The following is a 19,865-nucleotide window of genomic DNA, read 5'->3' on the forward strand; positions in this document are numbered from 1 at the left end:
TTTCCACTTGCAGTCTGCCAAACCCCGTGTACTTTTTCTGACAGAATCTCAGTTATCGGTTGATTCATCTACTGCTCATCTCAGATGCCCAAATTATTCGCTGTATGATTCCTTTCGCCTCAAAGGTGGTACTTGTGCATATGTCCGTTCTGATATTCCCTGTCAGAGACTTGGCAATTTGGAATCTCCTCTCTTTGATCTTCTCTGGCTTAAAACCTCTCTACCTCATTGTGTCAAATTCATCTGTTGTCTCTACCGTTCTCCCAACTCCACTAATCACTTGGAGCTCTTTGACTTCCATTCTTTGCAACTTGACTTTCTCCAGTCCAACTTTCCTAACGGTGAGGTAATTTTCCATGGTGATTTTAATGTTCACAACTCCAGCTGGCTTCCGTTTTCTAGTCACACCGACCCAGTTGGTCGAGATGCTGAGGCTTTTGCAATTGTAAATGAGTCAACATTCTTCTGTTGGCTTACACATTTGGAGTTGTTTTTCTCTACTGCAGGTTCATACATAAAATCAATGATATTTTCACCAGCACTTTCTTTGCAAAGTCAATTTTTCACATACTTCAAGTTTGTTATCGAGCCCATGTATTTGGATGGTCTTATTTTTAAAATTCAAAGCACAATCAAGCCACACTAGGGAATCCAGTCACAAGACAAGGTGATGTTAATTTATGTGAGACTGTTCTACAATCAATGCCTGGATTCCAAAAGTATAAGATCTGGGAGCCACAATTACAAAATCAGTCATCTCATGTGACTTTAAATTAATGATTTGTTGGACCAAAAATTTTGACTACCTGAAATGGCGTAATGCCACAGCAGATCTTTGGAATCTTTTTTTTTTTTTTTATCCTATTGATAAAACCTCTTTATACCAACAAAGTTTGTCTAATGGAGCATTACAATTTATCATCTCATCCATATAAACATTTAAAGAAGTATAAAATCTGTCCATCATCAAGAAGGATCACTAAGAAATGAGTAGCTCATATAAGCATCACTACACATTTCAATAAAATGTTATTTGTCTCTCACCATGCTTATTATCAGGAATCATAGCCCAATTAAACTGAAATTCCTTAGCAATTTGCTTGCTACTACTTAAGTGACTATTATGTTTCACTGCCTTTTGAGTATCAGAAATTTTTACCTGGGATTTGACACCAGATTGAAACCTATCAGATTTTGCAAGTCAATGTAATTTTGGGCAAACTCTTTTGTTGTGTCCAATCATATGGCAATAATAACAATGAGGTTGAGACTTGCTTCTCTTCTGAATAAATTTAGGAATCTCCAACTTCACCAATAAGTTGCTTCTGTTGAACAAGAGCATCAACTTTGTTCACATGAGACATTAACCTCAACTTGGTTGCATTTACTGTTGCACCACATGCATATACTGCAACTGAGGCATAACAGTATCATTGTGCGAGGGGTCATCATTCAATTCATGGACCGGTGCAAGATTTTATGTTTACCACACAAACTTTCCATAACTGCTGCTAGAGGCACTCTCCCTGATCGCTACTGAGCAGACTCCGTGTGTGCAAGCAGTACTTGTCAAGCTAGTGTTGCATGAAGAGGCTTTTTTTAGCCATGTGTCACTGGCGATCGTTTTGAAGCAAGCATCATGTCTGACATACAGATTGAACAGCGATATGTGATTTGTTATTTTGTGTCAGATGGGGCTTAAATGCATCAGAAACAGTTAAAGAGATGAATGAAGTGTATGGTAATGAGTGTCTTGGTAGGATGGGCATATTTAAATGGCACAAGCAATTCAGCGAAGGCCGTGAGTCTGTTGCAGATGACACAAGACCCCCATCAGCCTTCCTCCTCAACAACTCCTGAGCAAATCGCAAAAGCCCAGGAAATCTTGAATGAAGACAGGAGAATTACACTTCATGAATTAGCTGTTAGAATGTCCATTTCATATGGCAGTGCTCACAATATTGTGAAAGATAACCTAAACATGTCACAAATCTGTGCCCATTGGATTCCACACAATTTGACTCCAGAACAAAAAACAGCAAAGAGCAGACTTATGCAAAGAAATGATTGATCGCTTTGAAATACAGGGTCAAAACTTCTTAAATCGAATAGTGACTTGTGATGAAACTTGAATTTTTCACTATGATCCAAAGACAAAGCAACAGTCGAGTGAGTGGAAGCACTCCGATTCATGAAGACCTGAGACATTTCGAGCTTCTCATTTGGCTGACAAAGAAATGGTTCTTCTGTTTTTTGACATAAAAGGCATTCTTGTTACACATTTTGTGCCCTAGTGGAACAACTACAAATAAGAAAAGATACTCTGAGGTTCTCAGAGTCAAAATTTGCCAGCCATTTGTGAGAAACATCAAGAACTTTCTGGTGTGAAGTGGTTTTACCATCAAGACAATGCCTGGCCCCATACAGCAAATATTGTGCAGCCAGTGATCACTGCCAGAGGTGCTGAGGATCTGCCACATCCCCCTTATCCCGGACTTAGCTCTGTGTGATTTCTTCCTGTTTCCAAGTCTGAAGAAAGCTCTGAAAGGCAAGCATTTTGTGTCTGACAACAATGGTCGCAGAGTCACAATGGAAACACTTTGCAGTCTTTTGAAAAGTGGCGTGCAAGAAGCATTTAAAGCGTGGGTGGCAAAACTGAGTAAAGTTTAAGGGACAGTATTTTGAGAAGAAATCCACAGAAGATTGAGATGATGACAATAAAGATAAGTTCTTGCAGCAGTCTGCAAAAAAAACAATCATCCCTCTTAATTTTTCTGTATTTCTTGTTTATTAGCAAAATCTTTCAGCTTTATCATAACTCCAAATTTCCTTCAAATTTGTTTCAAATTTCCTTCCTTCCTTAATAAGGGCTAAATCACCAACTAATCTCACTAAATTATCACTGTGCATGTTTACCAGTTATTCATTTTTAGTATTAACAACTATTCATAATCTTAATATTAAATAAGATGGGACCATTTTTTAAAGATAAACAAAAATGATCAAAGTAATGATTCTACAGATTCCTGTAATGTAACTGCATCAATTTTTATATATGTCTTAAATACTAAGCTATCAAGATTGCGGTAACATTAGTTAAACATATAAACTTCCAATTCGGATTTCCCAAGATTCCTGCCAGGTTCAAGTGATCAATCACATTGTTATCATCAGTTGAATAACTAATGAATAACATAACAAACAATAAAAAATAAAGAGCAAAGTTTATTAAATTTCTTCCATTTAACGTGCAAAAATTAAATTTATGTATTCTCTACACAGGTTAATTCAACAATTAATGCAACAATAAAGCAAGCTAGTCTTATCTAGTGGCAAATTTCTTCTGCCTTTGTTAAGAGCATAAGCCAATGAATAGTTAATAAAATGATCCAATTTTCAGTGTAATGCTTCCAGTGTTCTATGAGCAATTTGCAAGCAGTAATAGGACTTAAGTTGCAGAGTTTATCTTCAAAATTCTTCCTTCTTCCAATAAAGAAAACAAATAAAGTAGCATTAGTCACAATAGCTGACAACCAACTAGTTGCTGGTTACATGTAAGCTATTATGTTGAAAGGTTTGAAACTAATGCTGGAAAAAGTTGTTTTGCAGAAGACAGATTGAATGGCTGCCATCATTTTGTGATGAAAATCAAAATAAGAAGAAAGACTATGGTATGCAGTGTCAGAAGTGTTAAAGGAGGGAGAAAAGAAATATTGTGAGACATGTTATGCCTCTGAAAACTATGTTTGCAATAATTTTTTTTTTTTTTTTTTTTTTGTTGAATAGGGCCGTAAGCATTAAATTTTTATTTGCATAGTCCCTTGACTTTAACTTATCATATAAACATGGGTTTTCTTGCACAGTAATTTGCCTTAATAAATTCTTACGATTTTCAATAGGAATGCAAGAACTAGAGTAAAAGAATGAACTGTGCATTAGGATGTTTCCTTAGCAATCCAGGTTATAACTTTCTGACAGATGGGGAAACAGATTCCCTGTTAATTATATAAATCCAAATCAGTTAAACTGAAAATAAAGAGAGACATTATGATGAGAACACTGTTGGACTCAGGAAGAGATTCCCTGGATCAGCAAAGTGGTAACTACATACTGAACAGTCTGACAGGGACATAGTAAGGGCAGTGCGACTGCACAGGGCGACAATCTGATCAAGAGTAAATTACAAAAAAATAAATAAAAATAATTAGGCTCGATGGATGGGTGGGCTTGCACATCTTTGATTCGTTTGGCCAAGAATGAAGCATGCCAGACACATGCCAATATTTTAGCAAGCTTCAGCCATAGGTGTTGAATTTGAGTCCTTATGGGCCAACAACAACCATAATATCAGTTTCTCATGCCTTTAGCTCTCAACACAGACTATCTGTGCCTGCTATTTGCTAATAACAGTGCAAGTGTGATTTAAGTGCATTATTCATTTATTAGATTTTCATAAATGTTTAGTTTTTTTAGCTCTGAAAAGGATCCCCAGCTTTGCACAGGGTGTCTTCAAAGCTTACTATGAGCCTGCAGTCTGACTTCAGTGGCATGCGTGAAGGCAATAATACAGAAAGAATGCAATACAGGGACATCTAGATAAAAATGGGATTCTGAAGGATACAGAATTGAAGGATATATAACAGTTTTGTTAAGGAAAAATCACGTTTAACCAAACCTAATTAGCTATTTTGACAGCCACTCATGAACTGGATACAGGAAATAATTTTGTGATGGTTTATTTGGATTTTAGTAATGTTTCATTCAGTAATGCACAAGAGGTTATTGTATAAGTGGAACAGGGTGGCTGTGGAGCAGGAGGCAGAAGGCTGTGATACAGATGCTGGCTAACAAACAGTTGCTGTGAGTAAAACAATACCAGTTATAAATATGATTACAATAATCAGAAAACATATTTTATCATTTTCATAAGAAATAGCTCTTAGTATGAATATTTTGGGATATATACCGGGTGGTTATAAAGTAAGTTTCCCTATTCCGGAGACCCTAGTATCAAAATGGTTAGAAATAGCAATGTTAAAATTGGTGGGTATGTCATTTAGGGCATTGGGAAGCGATTTGTAGAAGAAAAAAATTAGTTCAAATTTCTGCCACAAGGAGAAAATGACACTGCACATATGTAAAAGTTGTCATTTACTTCAAGACACTGTTTGTGCAACTGGCATCCTATTAGATAAAAGCAGAAAGGCCAATGCCACCGTCAATAACCATTATAGCTTTTACAAAAAGGTACCTGCTCTTTTAATAAAACTGTTCTACCAGAATAATAGTAACGCTAATGCAGCACTATGTGAATATTGGAAACTTAAAGGCTTGTGTAAAGGACTTTTGACGTCAGTGGGGCTTCGAAAACTAATAAAGAAAGTTGAAGTGACTAGAGAGTTAGATGTAATTCCAGGCAGGGGACGACCACAAATCAAAACAGAGGTAGTGGATGAAGTGGTGGTTGCAATGGTCAGAATGTAAAACACTACCAGTCAGCCGACCGGGCTAGCCGAGTGGGTAAAGTACCTGCCCGGCAACCCAAAGGTCGCGGGTTCGATTCCCACCTCGGGCTTGGATCAAAGTACTGCAAAAACCTTGGGAGGTGCAATATGACCACAGAAGCCGATGTGCCAACAACTACCAAATAAAAAAAAAAAAAAAAACTACCAGTCAGTAACGCCAGAGGTGTGTCAAGAGACTTTAACCTTCCTTGGTCTACTGTACGTAAAGTGCTTTGAATAACTTTATGCTGGTTCCCATACAAGATTCACGTAGTGCAAGAACTAAGAGTCTTGTGATCAGTAACAACGAATAGATTTTGCTCTACAATTTCTGCCTCGTATGGAACTTGATGATACATGAGCTTGAATGATCTTGTAGTTTGATTAGGCACATTTCACTCTTCATGGGGCTGTAAATGCACAAAACCACTGAATATCGTCCATCTGCTGTGCATGAAAGACCACTACAAAGTCCATACAGTTTGGTGTGGATTCACAGTAGAGTTTATAATCAGACCATTTTTCTTTGAAGAATCTACACCTCATGGCCCTGTAAGATGTATGGTAACTAGTGCATGTTACTGTGCTCTCTTCTAAGAGATCACATTATTCTCGCTCTGCAAGAAAGGCAATGGAGACCATAGTGTTCATGCAAGATGGTGCCTCTCCCCACGTTGGTCGACAAATGAAGGAAGTGCTCCATTCAACATTTCGGAAACGAAAGACAGAGTTTACTGTGGTGACATACAGACGCTTGTTGATTTGAAAGCAAGCATTAAACAGCATGTAGCCAACATCCCCAAAGAGATGCTACACAAAACTGTGTCGCACGCAATACGCCGTTTTCAGAATGTCATCTCAAGTGAAGCAAAGCACACAGAACAATATCTGTAGATTTCTAAGTTCTGATATTAAAATCTAATCCCAAGTTTTCATCTCATGTTTACAATGCCAATTTCTCCCCTGTGGCAGAAATTTGAACTAATTTTTTTCCTTCTATAAATCGCTTCTACATACCCTAAATGACATACCCATTGATTTTCACAGCGCTATCTCTAACCGTTTTGACACTAGGGTCTCCTGAATAGGGAAACTTATTTTATAACCACCCAGTATACACTGTGCTGCCACTTTATTAAGTACACCCCTGCCGTGCACAAAAACGGTTAGTCCCACAACGTTGCAAGTCACATGACCAAGTTGTGGATATAAATGCAGCAGAACCTTTCTAATATCAGTTAAGCATACAAACAGTAGCAAAAATGGGGAAAAGGAGTGATCTAACGGACTTCGAATGTGGCATGGTAGTAGGTGCAAGATGTACTGGACAAAGCATCTCTGAAACAGCAGTTCTCCTGAACTTTTCACGCACCACAGTTTCAAGGGTGTATCGAGAATGGTGCAACAAACAGAAAATATCCTCTCAATGGCACTCCTGTGGAAGAAAATCGCTTGTTGATGAGAGAGGTCAGAGGAGGATGGCTAGAATTGTGCAAGCAAACAGACGGGCCACAACGTTGCACATCACGTCAGAATACAACCTTGGCATGCAGAACAAAATATCGCAACGGACCACTAGTCGCACTTTGTCGTGAATGGGCTAAAACAGCCGACGGCCACATTGTGTCCTTTGTTATCAATGAAGAACAAGAGAGCACACCTCCTGTGGGCACAGTAACACCAGCACTGGACTATCGAGGATTGGAAAACAGTTGCTTGGTCTGACAAGTCGAAGTCCCTGGTGCATCATGTTGATGGAAGGCTCAGAATTTGGCAAAAACAACATGAATCCATGGATCCATCATGTCTGACAACTGCTGTGCAAGGTGGTGGGGGCAGTGTTATGGTGTGGGTAATGTTTTATTGGCACACGATGGGTCCATTGATACCCATAGATTCACGTTTGAATTCCACACTGTACCTAAACATTGTTGCTGACCAAGTGCATCCGTTCATGTTGACAGTTTATCCTCAGTCAGATGTTTACTTCCAGCAGGATAATACGCCAGTGCACAAAGCCTGGATCACTATGGAATGGTTCCAGGAACATGACAATGACTTTTCTTTGCTGCAGTGGGCTGCTCAGTACCCAGATCTCAATCCTATTGAACATCTTTGGGATGAGCTGGAAAGGGCTGTTCGCTGCAGGCCTACACCATCGAATATCAAGGAACTGCATGGTACTCCATTCCTGCCCGTTTTCAGCATCTTGTTCAATCTATGCCTAGACGAATTCAGGCTGTTTTGAAGGCTAAAGGAGGCTCAACACGCTACTAGGTAGGTGTGCCTAATAAAGTGGCAGCACAGTATATATATATATATATATTAAAAACAAAAATTTACTTACGTTCTCCTACCAAACATATATCCCAGCAAGCCCCCAGTCATGGCTCCAGACCAAAAATTTGTGCCATTCGATGAACTGCTTCCCGAACAGCCTTTAAAATACAAATTTTTAAAGGTTTTATATATACTGTATATGCAAAAATTTATTTTTTATTACTTCATCTGATGACTGAAAATAGAATTACAATATATATTTCTAATGTAATAATTAAAATTTCTTAATTTTAATTTTTTTATGTTAAAAAAGTAAGCTGCAACTTTAGTGAAAAGCCACAACACAAATGACTGATAATTTATCAGTCATTTGTGTTGTGGCTTTTTACTTTAGAGGAATATTATTAAATTGTAACAAAATAAGATAAATCAGAAAACAGAGCAAAAACATACATGATGAAGATGAATGAATATACATGTAAAGGTAATGCAATGACAAAATCAATATTCTAGCAACTAGGTAGAACTAAAACAATAATTGTAATACTAAAAGAATAAGCACGGTAGCCTGCTTTGGAACAGTATAAATGAGCAATAAATTAAACACATATTTTAAGCTCTGTTCAATCTCTAGGAAAAAAGTTAATAACAACATATGAATGAGAAACACTAAAACTTCTCTTTAATGGATGCAGGAAAGTTTTAAACAACACAGCAGATGTTGCTGATAAAATTAACAGGTACTCTTTGCATTGATCTTTACAGATTAAGGCCCCTTTTACAATGAGAAGGAATTATGTGAATCCTTCTGTAGCAGTATGAAATTAACAATATTGCATTTACAGAAGACTATTTATTAGAAAAATTTACAAGCCTGTAGACAACAAGAGCTCCTGAAATTGATGGCATGTAACCTAATTTTGAGAGAGGTGGCAAGAGAGTGCATTGAATCATCAAGATTAATTATGAGGGCATCTTTAGATTGGAGATGTGCTGCCATATTTTCAATACATAAAGGTGGCTGTAAGAGTGAAGCGGGTTAACTGAAAGCATGTCAATCTGACTTCAGTAGTAGGGAACATCATGCAGGAGATAATCCAGATGGAAAAAAATCTGGATAATCATTTAAATAAAAATGAAATTCATGAAAGAAACACAGCACAATTCGTAGAGGGAAAATAATGTTCAATTAATCCAGTTAACTATTTTGACAGGGTTACGCACAAGATTGTAGCAAGAAATAATTCCAACATTATTTATGTGGATTTTAGCAACACATCTGACTCAGTCCCACATGAGAGGTTACTGTATATACTGGAATATGTCAGGATCACTGGGAAGCTCCTTAGACGGACTGTGGAGTGGCTGTGACTGATGGTAACTCTTCATGCATTTGGCTAATTTTAGAGGTGGAGTCCCTTAAGAACTGGTACTGGGATCACTGTTGTTTTTTTATTTTCTTAAATGACATGGACAAAGGGACATTGGGTGTGATGTCAAAATTTGCAGATGATTTTCAGATTGGGAGATTTGTTAATGATCAATGACAAGCAGCATTCATTCTATTTGGTAGGCTGCAAGAATGGTCAGAAATGTTTTAGCTATGTTTTAATGCTGCAAAATATAAAATCTTACATTTAGAATCTTTCACAAATAGAAAATTACTAAAAAAAAAAAATAAATAAAAAAAATTCACTTCAGTATTATTAATTTTGATATTTTTACATTTGATTGGTAATTTTGAAGAAAAGAAAATATATCCATATCTGAATGCAGGTTAATGGGTGTTGCAATTACTTGTTTTTGCTGACTTCACTAGACAGTGAAGGCCTCCATGATGATGTCATTTAACACATTTATTTGAAGCCTTTCCTCATATGGATGCCATTTTTGTCAATCTTCCGGGAATTGCCCACCTTTGGAGATCTTTCAATATGTCTTTTTGACTATACCTAACATACTGCCAAATGCAGTCTGAAAATTACCTTTTATAGTGGGATTATGATCACTCTACAAGATGTTTGATAGATCATTTATGGGACATAATGGACCCTATTTGCCACCTGCATAGAGAACTTTTCATCATAACCCCCAAAACCCCTTTATGCAGGTGGCAAATAGGGTCCATGATGTCCCATCAATGATCTATCAAACATCTTGTAGAGCGATCATAATCCCACCGTAAAAGGTAATTTTAAGACTGCATTTGGGAGTATGTTAATTATAGTCAAAAAGACATCTTGAAAGTATCTCCAAAGATGGGCAATTCCCGGACGATTAACAAAAATGGCATCCATATTTTTTTATTTTTATTTTTTTTATGTGAACTTCAATGATAGCAAGCAAAATAAACCACGGCCCTGAGTCTCGGCGTCCCTTGAATGGGACAGGGGTGCTAAGAATCTCCGAGCTTGCGTCGAATTTTCTGAAACTAGCTACATGGAACGTTAGAAGCCTACTACAACCAGGAAAACTAGCCAATGCTTTACAAGAAATGGAACGCATTAACATCAACATACTTGGGCTAAGTGAAACCAAATGGCCTGGAACAAAGAAGTTTATATCAAACGACCACCACGTCTTCTGTTCCGGAGGAGAAGAGAACACCAAGCAGACATACGGCGTCGCTTTTGTTGTCCATAAACAACTGGCCAACAAAGTCACCAGTTTCACCCCAATATCGGAACGAATCGCACTACTACAGCTAGCAGGCAACAAGATCAACCTGAATGTGCTCCAGGTCTACGCACCAACAGCGGACAAAGACGATCAAGAAATTGAATTGTTCTACGACAAGCTAAGCAACACTTTAAAGTCGCTGAAGAAGCACGACATAACGGTCATCCTCGGTGACTTTAATGCCAAAATCGGTCAAGGAAAGCTACAAAACATAGTCGGAGAACATGGCTTGGGGACACGGAATGAACGAGGCGACAGACTCGTCCAGTTCTGCCAAGAAGAAAAATTTAGCATTGCCAACACTTGGTTCAAACTACCACCTCGACGACTATACACCTGGACCTCACCACAAGACTCTGACAACAATATCGTCAGGAACCAAATTGACTACATCTTAATCAACATCAGATATAAGTCAAGTGTCCTCAAGGCAAAAACTTACCCCGGAGCTGACATATCATCAGACCATAACCCAGTAATAGCAACACTACGTCTCAAATTATGAGCAGTCAAACGCACAAGCACAACAAAAAGAATCAACCTGGAGAAACTGAAGAACAACGCCAACAGGCGACAAGTACAGCTTCATCTCAACACTACAATCCGATCGATCGAAGCAGTAACAACAGACGTGCAAGCATTCGGGCGTTCACTCAAACAGTGCATCAATGAAACAGCAGAAACCCTGCCTAGGACATCAGGCGTCGAAAAAGAAACAACAGTGGATGACCCAGCACATACTAGACCTAATGGATGAATGGAAAATATTCAAAAGCAACAACAACCGGGAAAAATACAAAGAAATACAACAAAAGATCAAACAGGAAATCCGGAAGGCGAAGGAAAAATGAATGGAAGATCAGTGTGCAGAAATCGAAGACCTAATCAAGAAAAATGACAACTATAACCTGCACAAGAAGCTTAAAGAAGCTGGAAACATCTACAAACCGGCTCCTATCCCAAGTTTATCTACGGACAACAATCAACCTATACTAAGCAAACAAGCCAAACTCGACACCTGGAAGAGCTATATATACAATCTGTTCGGCACCAACAGAAAACCGGCAGAAACGCAACAACAAACACAGGAAGACAATCTCCACATATTAACATCTGAAGTGGAACATGCCATCCGAATAACAAAGCCAGGCAAGGCCTGTGGACCTGATCAGATTCATGTGGAACTGCTGAAACAACTAGACTACAGCAACATCCAACAACTAACGAAATGGTTCAATCAAATCTACAACAACAACAACGACATTCCATCCGAATGGCTCCAATCCATCTTTGTGGCCCTACCAAAAAAGGCTACCAGCCGGAAATGTGAAGACTTCAGGCTGATCAGTCTAATGAGCCAGGTGCTAAAAGTCTTCCTCAAGGTGATTCAGCAAAGGATAAGATGTAAGTGCGAAAGTGCACTAGGAAACACACAGTTCGGATTCTGCAGGGGACTAGGCACCAGAGAAGCAATTTTCTGTTTACAAATATTGCTACAAAGGTGCTATGAACATCAAAAAGACGTGTATATATGTTTTATTGACTACGAGAAAGCCTTCGATTCAGTAGACCACGACCGCCTAATTGACCGACTGAGAAAACTTGGGCTTGAAAACAATGATATCAACTTTATTACAACTCTCTACTGGAATCAAACAGCCCGGCTTCGCTATGACAACGACCTGACAGACCCAATTCCAATAAAAAAAGGCGTCCGGCAAGGCTGTCCATTATCTCCCATTCTTTTTAACATCTATTCGGAAATGATCTTCAACCAAACACTGGCTGACAAGAACATCGGCATAAAAGTTAACGGACACTACATCAATAACTTAAGATATGCTGATGACACAGCACTAATAGCGGATTCAGAACAAGATTTACAGACCATCTTGAACGAAGTGGACATAGAAAGCCAAGCATGGGGGCTACGAATCAACAAAAAGAAAACAAAGGTGATGAAGGTCAGCAGGACTGCAAGCAAAATCACGATCAAACTAAACAACGAAAAATTAGAGCAAATGCACCGCTTCAAGTATCTCGGAGTACTCATTGATGACCAGCTGAACCATGAGGCCGAAATCAAAAGCAGAATTGAACAAGCCAGGCAGGCATTCACCAAATGGAGAACCCTCCTCACCGACAGAAGCTTGAACATCATGCTCAAATTACGCACATTGAAATGCTACATCTGACCAATACTGCTCTACGGTGTAGAAACCTGGACTCTAACATCAGCCACTACAAAAAAGCTCCAGGCCTTCGAAATGTGGCTCTACCGAAGAATGCTGAAAATTCCGTGGACAGCCAAGATAACCAACGCACAGGTCCTGCAGGACATGCACACGGAACGGGACCTGCTCAAAACCATCATCAGCAGGAAATGCAAATACCTAGGTCACATCGCTAGGAACCAACAAAAATAACACCTATTACCACTCATCCTGGAGGGAAAGATTGAAGGCAAGAAACGCCCAGGCAGACCGAAAATGGCATGGCTAGATAACATCAACACCTGGCTTCACATGACAACAGCACAAATTCTACACGCAGCGCTAGACAGAGAACAATATCAAAACGAAGTCGCAAATGCCATTCGGCAGCATTAAAGAAGAAGAAGAAGAAGATGTGAACCCCAAACACGAGAGGTACCGTGTACCTCTCGTGTTTGGGGTACCGTGCTTGGGTTAGAGGTTGAGAAGATGAAAGAAGAAATTTGTTGACATTGGACTTGAACTTCGGTAGATTGTAATTTTCAGGAAATACATATGAAGGAAGGTTGTTCCAGAAAACAGCAGTTGAATGAATAAATGGATGTTGGCTGGTGGCGGCACGTGTTCGGACTGTTTTGAAAGAGAGAGTGGGAATTATAGAGCCAATTCAGAAGAACAGTGCCCATGGAAGTATCTGTAGAAGAGGCATGCAGCAGAAACAGTACGTCTATGAGAAAGCGAGTGTGAGACTCTGTTAGAGATGAACCATTAATTAAACTAACTGCCCTCTTCTGAATGGAATCAAGAAGGTTGAGAGAGGTTTTGGGGACACCACCCCAGATGTGGGAACAATATTCCATGGCAGGGCGGATTTGCGATTTATACAGAGTGAGCAGCTGTTTGGAAGAAAAGTAACGCCAAGAGCGAAAGAGAAAACCAAGTTTTTTAGATGCAGAGGAAGCAATATTTGTAATGTGCTTGTGCCAAGAGAGATTAGAAGTCAGGGTAATCCCAAAAGAGATATTTCATTTTGCCTAGAAATCAGTGTCACTAAAGATAAGCATAGGAGCAGAAGAATCCTTTTTGCGAGATATAAGACAAGACTGAGTTTTAGAAAGGTTGAAATCAACTAAGTTATCTTTGCCCCACTGGAGAATTACCTGAAGATCGGCATTTAAGGAATTGGTAGCAGATTTTCGAGAAGTTGAAGCTGATTGAGCAGGACAAGGTTTCTCAAAATGGAAAGTGGAATGCAATGTGCTATCATCGGCAAAACTATGGATAGGATTTCCAGTCAATGGAAGAAGGTCATTAATATACAAGAGGAAAAGAGTGGGGGGAAAAGAACTGAACCTTGGGGGATACCGGCATTAGTGGAGAAGTTAGAAGACAGAGAGCCATCTACCATCACCCTCAGTGAGCGATCAGAGAGAAAACTGGATAACCAATTACTAAAAACAGTTGGCAAACCATAAGATGGAAGCTTGTTTAGAAGACCTTTATGCCAAACACAATCAAAAGCCTTTGAGATGTCAAGAGCAACTACTTGTGTTTCACCGAACTGTTCCATTGAATTAGTCCATAAATGGGTAACATAAGCCAGGATATCACCAGTGGATCGACACTGACGGAATCCATACTGGTGATCATTGATCAGACGGAAGGTTTCTAGGTAGTTTAAGAGTTATTATTATTATTATTATTATTATTATTATTATTATTAATAACCATATGATGCAAGGAAGCCTGAGGCTTATGCTGAACCAGGAAAAAAAAAAGTTCCCAAGTAACCCTGTGAGAGAGAGAAAGTCAAAAATAGAAGGGAATCACCAAGAAAGAGAGAAGAATGATGATATCCAGCTCAGGACCCTGGGTGTGCCAAGCCCATACTCACCAGATGTGAGCCCCCGGGGCTAATTATAGGCCTAATGACTCGAATGAGTACAATGAACAATTGTACAGAGAAATAGTGGGCCAGTAAATCAGAATGTCTTATAATGGGGGATTTTAACTTCCCAGATATTGACTGGAACTTGTGGGTTGGTCACTCACACGCTAGTCAGACTTTTGTGGATTTATTGGATGATTGTTTTCTGCAGCAGCATGTTCGAGAGGCAACCAGAGAAAGTAATACTCTTGATCTGGTTATCAGCAGTGATCATTCGTGTATTAAGAATTTGCAGATAAAGGAACCAGTGGTGGCAGTGATCACAGTGTGCTGCAGTGGGATTTACTCAAAGAGGTAACTACCGTCAGGGGTAAAGGAAAGGGTTTTTGCTTCCGTAAAGGGGAGTACAGTGGTCTCAGACAGTTTTTAAATTCTGTACAGTGGGATCAACTGACGATGTTACAAACATAAATTCTAAGTGGGAAGCATTCAAGGAATTAATCGTGGAAGCTACTAGACTTTTCATACCGATGAAGAAATATTGTTCAAGTTTTAGGCCTAAATGGTTATCAAATGAACTAATGAGACTCGTGACAGAGAAGAAAAATGCATGGGATGCATATAAATTATCAGGCGACGCAGAAGCCTGTGGCAGATATAAGCTAGTCTGTAATCAGGTCACAAAGGAGGTTCGGCAGGCAAAGGCGGATTACGAGAAATCTTTGGCAAAAGATGCTAAGAAAAACAGCAAGGATTTCTTTACTTATATAAACTCTAAAAGGAAGGGGATGAATATGATTGGTCCACTTGACATCGATGGTTCGACTGTTGATGATCCTGCTCAGATAGCAAACAAACTGAATGCGTATTTTGCATCTACATTCACATGTGAGGAATTATTACAGTTTGAAAATGGAAGAAGGTTATCAAATTGTAGCAGTGTGCTTAATGATTTTGTAATAACTGAGAGCAAAGTGGAGAAGAAATTGTTGAAGTTAAACATAAGAAAGGCACCCGGGGTGGATGGGATCCATCCAGTTATATTAAAGGAGGCGGCAAAGCAACTAAGCAAACCCTTAGCCATAATTATGAGAGCATCCTTGGATTCAGGGGCGGTTCCCACGGACCGGAGATGTGCAAATGTATCCCCAATTCACAAAGGAGGTTCGAAGGGTGACACCAGTAATTACAGACCAGTTAGTTTAACTTCTGTTCCGGGTAAAATAATGGAGTCACTGGTTGGCGGTTAATTGATTTCTCCATTACTTTAGAAAGAGTAGAAGTAATTGCAATGGGACGATAATTGTATGGGAGGGATTTGTCACCCTTTTTAGGAACTGGCTGGATATGAGCAAATTTCCAAGCAGAAGGAAAAACACCTTTGGAATAAGAAAGTGAAAAAAGGCGGCAAAAAATAGAAGTAAGTTCAGGAGCACATGTTTTGAGAACAAGTGGAGAAATACCATCAGGACGAGCTTTCTTAGCATCAAGATTCATCAAAATCCTTCTGATATCCTTTTGACGGAAGACCACAGGAGGCATTGAATGGAGCGTGTTGGGAATGGTGGGAGGTGTTTTACCAAGATCATTAATACATGAGCTGGAAGAAAAATGGGATGCTAGCAGGTCAGCTTTATCCTTGGCTGAAGTGGCAACAGAACCATCTGGTTTGGACAGAGGTGGGAGCAGAGATGGGCAAAAGTTGCGACCAATAGCTTTGGCAAGAGACCAGAATGCTCGGCTACCATTAGGGCAAGAAGCAAGTTTTCTACTCTTAGCCTGTTCAAACTCTAGTTTGGACTGATTAATAACTGCTTTACAACTGTTGCGAGCTTTGGTGTAAGCAGAAAATGAAACTGAAGAATTAGAAACAAGCCAATTACGATATGCAACATTCTTCTCTTGGACAGCCTTAACACATTTATTGGAAAACCGAGGTTTAGATAAAGGACGAGATTTTAAAGTGGAGTGTGGGATAAGGGATTCCATTCCTGCAAGAATAATTTCACTGACACGATCTGAGCAAACGTTGACATCAGAAGTTTTGAAACAGTAATCCGACCAAGGAAAAGAAGAAAAGAAGTCTCGCAGGTCATCCCATTTTGCATTCTTGTAATGCCAAACAACACGTGGTTGGGAATAGCCAAGAGATAAAGGTTCCATTGGAGAAGAGACAATCACCAAGTTGTGATCTGAAGTGCCTAAAGGACCTCTCACTTTGACCGTGTACTTAGAAGGGTTGTTTGTGAGAAAAAGATCAAGTGTATTGGCTGTATGATTAGAATTGTCCGGTATTCTTGTAGGTAAATGAACAATCTGTGCTAGGTCATTAGTAATTGCAAAAGCCTCAGCATCTCGACCTGCTGGGTCGGTGTGACTAGAAAACGGAAGCCAGCTGGAGTTGTTGTTGTTTGGTTTTTAGGAGCATTAGCAACTAAGGCCATATTGCTCCGGTGCGGTGGTAATTCCCTGACCGTTCCGCATCCTCCGTATTTGGTGGTGACGGGCTCGAACCCCGGTCTAATCAAGAAGCGTGTGCTACGCACTGCTGCTCCTTCCCACCTGGCTACGGAGGCACCCCAGCTGGAGTTGTGAACATTAAAATCACCAAGGAAAATTACTTCACTGTTAGGAAAGTTGGACTGGAGAAAGTCATGTTGCAAAGAGAGGAAGTCAAAGAGCTCCAAGTGATTAGTGGAGTTGGGAGAACGGTAGAGACAACACATGAATTTGACACAATGAGGTAGAGAGATTTTAAGCCAGAGAAGATCAAAGAGAGGAGATTCCAAATTGCCAAGTCTCTGACAGGGAATATCAGAACGGACATATGCACAAGTACCACCTTTCGCTGTATGATTCCTTTCGGAATCATACAGCGAATAATTTGGGCATCTGAGATGAGCAGTAGATGAATCAACCGATAACTGAGATTCTGTCAGGAAAAGTACATGGGGTTTGGCAGACTGCAAGTGGAAATGGACATCGTTGAGATTAGAATTGAGACCACGTACATTTGTGAAATGAATTAGGAAGTCCTTGGGAGGTTTAGATCTTTTCGCAGATAAGCTTGCTCTATTAGTTTGACAATTCATGGTGTATTCAATAGTAAGAAAAAGTAGGTGGGACATGCTGTATGAAGTAATGAAATTTTTGGATATGGCGTACACGTGGTAAGAATATACCCAGATCCTTGACATAACGTGGCCTCAACAATGCTCCCCGCATACACACTACTCGGACTCCCTCCAGTCACTATCTGGCAGAGTAGAGGTAGCAAGATTATACACTAGCTGATCCGGAAGCTTCCTAGAGAGTTACCAATAGGTTCAGTCCAGTGTACTAACTAGCGGCCGGCTTGTGAACACCGTTTTAGAGCTGTACCCTCGAAATGTAAGGAATATTGGATCTCACCACGACGTTCATCATAACCTCAAAAGTCATCAATCATACTGCATGATGGAAGAGATAGGGAACGGTTGACCGGAACTTAGCTCTAGAGACTAAACATGGGTTCCACCACTTCAAGCCTCCAATAAACGAAGTGGTGGTATTTCACCGGTTGATGAGAGTCATCTACCACCTATTATCAGTTGATCCCACTGTATAGAACTTAGAAAATGTCTGAAACCACTGTAGTCACCTTTATGAAAGCAAAAACCCTTCCCCTCATATCTTTGCTGATAATCAGGTCAAGAGTATTACTTCTTCTGGTTGCCTATTTCTCTGCACAATTGTTCATTGTACTTCTCAGAGTCATAGTCATTAGTCCTATAACACACTCCTACTCTCATTTTCCCTTTCCCAGTGCTTATGTCATACCAAACTGACTCAACATTGCACTGTTGACCAATGTCAACTGGATGCACTTCCTTAGATTTTATGTGTTTCTTAACTAACAGCACAACCCGTCCTCTCTTCTTAACCTCTCTATCCTTTCTGCACACATTGTTCTCTCCAAATTCCAGTTGGGGATTTCAATTATTAATTTGCAATTTCTGTAACCAAACTTTTAGCACAATAAATTCTACATCAAGGTTTTAGATTTTATGACATATTAGAGTCTAAGACTATAATTCACCAAGTCAAAAAGGTTTAAAATATAAAAGTATAATATTATAATTGTTTATATATTATTGTGAAAGAGTATACGATATAAAACGTTTATAAAACATAAAACATTCTAGATAAGTTATTTAAATTAATAAGTTGTAAAAACTTAAATATAGCTGACACGTTGTCATTGTCCGATAAAATCTGTCTGAGTGTGTAAGGCTCAGACAGATGGCTAAAACAAATGACATAAGTGGTTTACCAGAGCATTATTTTTAAGGTAAGTTAAACTGAAGTCCATTAACATTAGAATTTATTGTATTAATATTTTCTGTTTTTATTTTAATAAAGATATACAATTTTTAAAATACAAGTTTTATAAATATCAAATGATATTACTTTTAAAGATTTACTTACTGCCACCAAAGTAATCTTGTCTGAAGCCAGGGGGTGAAGGCCTACTATTATTCCCAAACCTGTTTCCAAAGAATCCTGCACCAAAATGACTATCAGTATCAGGGTAGTCATCATTCGTATGACTTTGCTGATAGGTGTGCAAGCAAGTCTTATATAAAGCATAGATTACGATTACGACTACAAGCAACAGGATAATATCACTAAATCGGTGGCCTTTGTACTGGTTTTGTGGTGAGCTGCAAAATCCATAACACAAACTGATCTTGAAAAAAATAAATAAATAAATAAAAAATAATAATAATAAATAAAATAAAATATTAATTAATAATAATAATGTATACACTACCCCCCAAAAAAGTGCATGCAAGTCTTATATAAAGTATAGATTACGATTTCAACCGCAAGCAACAGGATAATATCACTAAATTCATGGCTTTTGTACTGATTTTGTGGTGAGCTGCAAAATACATAACACAAACTGATCGTAAAAACTGAAGGCAGAGGGTTGTGATTAATGGATATTCTTCAGATTGGTGTAACGTCAGGAGTGGGATCCCTCAAGGATCGATTGGGACCACTTTTGTTTGTCAATTTCATAAATGACATCAATGAAGGAATAGAAGGCATGGTATCAAAATTTACAAATGACATAAAGATTGGCAGAGATTGGCTTCAGGATGACTTGAACAGACTTCAAAGATGGTCAGAGAAGTGGCAACTATAATGCTGCTAAATGCAAGGTCATACACTTGGGGGAAAAGCAACTCAAATTAATTATACATTTGGTGGGGTTGAATTAAAAACAGTGGAGGAGGAAAGGGAGCTAGAAGTTAT

The 19,865-nt window shown here is 39.0% G+C and overlaps 1 protein-coding gene across 1 annotated transcript in view; it reads right to left on the minus strand.

The window, feature by feature from the left end:
* The window catches only part of LOC150078502 (store-operated calcium entry-associated regulatory factor-like), a 150,240-nt gene that overhangs the window by 22,265 nt on the left and 108,110 nt on the right, over positions 1-19,865 (minus strand). The window contains exons 5-6 of the mRNA XM_090384289.1: positions 19,032-19,267; positions 7,852-7,942 (exon numbers count right to left, since the gene is read on the minus strand). Coding sequence (XP_090240415.1) covers positions 7,852-7,942; positions 19,032-19,267 — 327 coding nt within the window. The remainder of the gene's footprint in view (positions 1-7,851; positions 7,943-19,031; positions 19,268-19,865) is intronic.

The sequence above is a fragment of the Mastigoproctus giganteus genome, chromosome 11 (genome assembly GCF_048544385.1).
Source record: "Mastigoproctus giganteus isolate SK-2022 chromosome 11, ASM4854438v1, whole genome shotgun sequence".
Lineage (NCBI taxonomy): Eukaryota > Metazoa > Arthropoda > Arachnida > Uropygi > Thelyphonidae > Mastigoproctus > Mastigoproctus giganteus.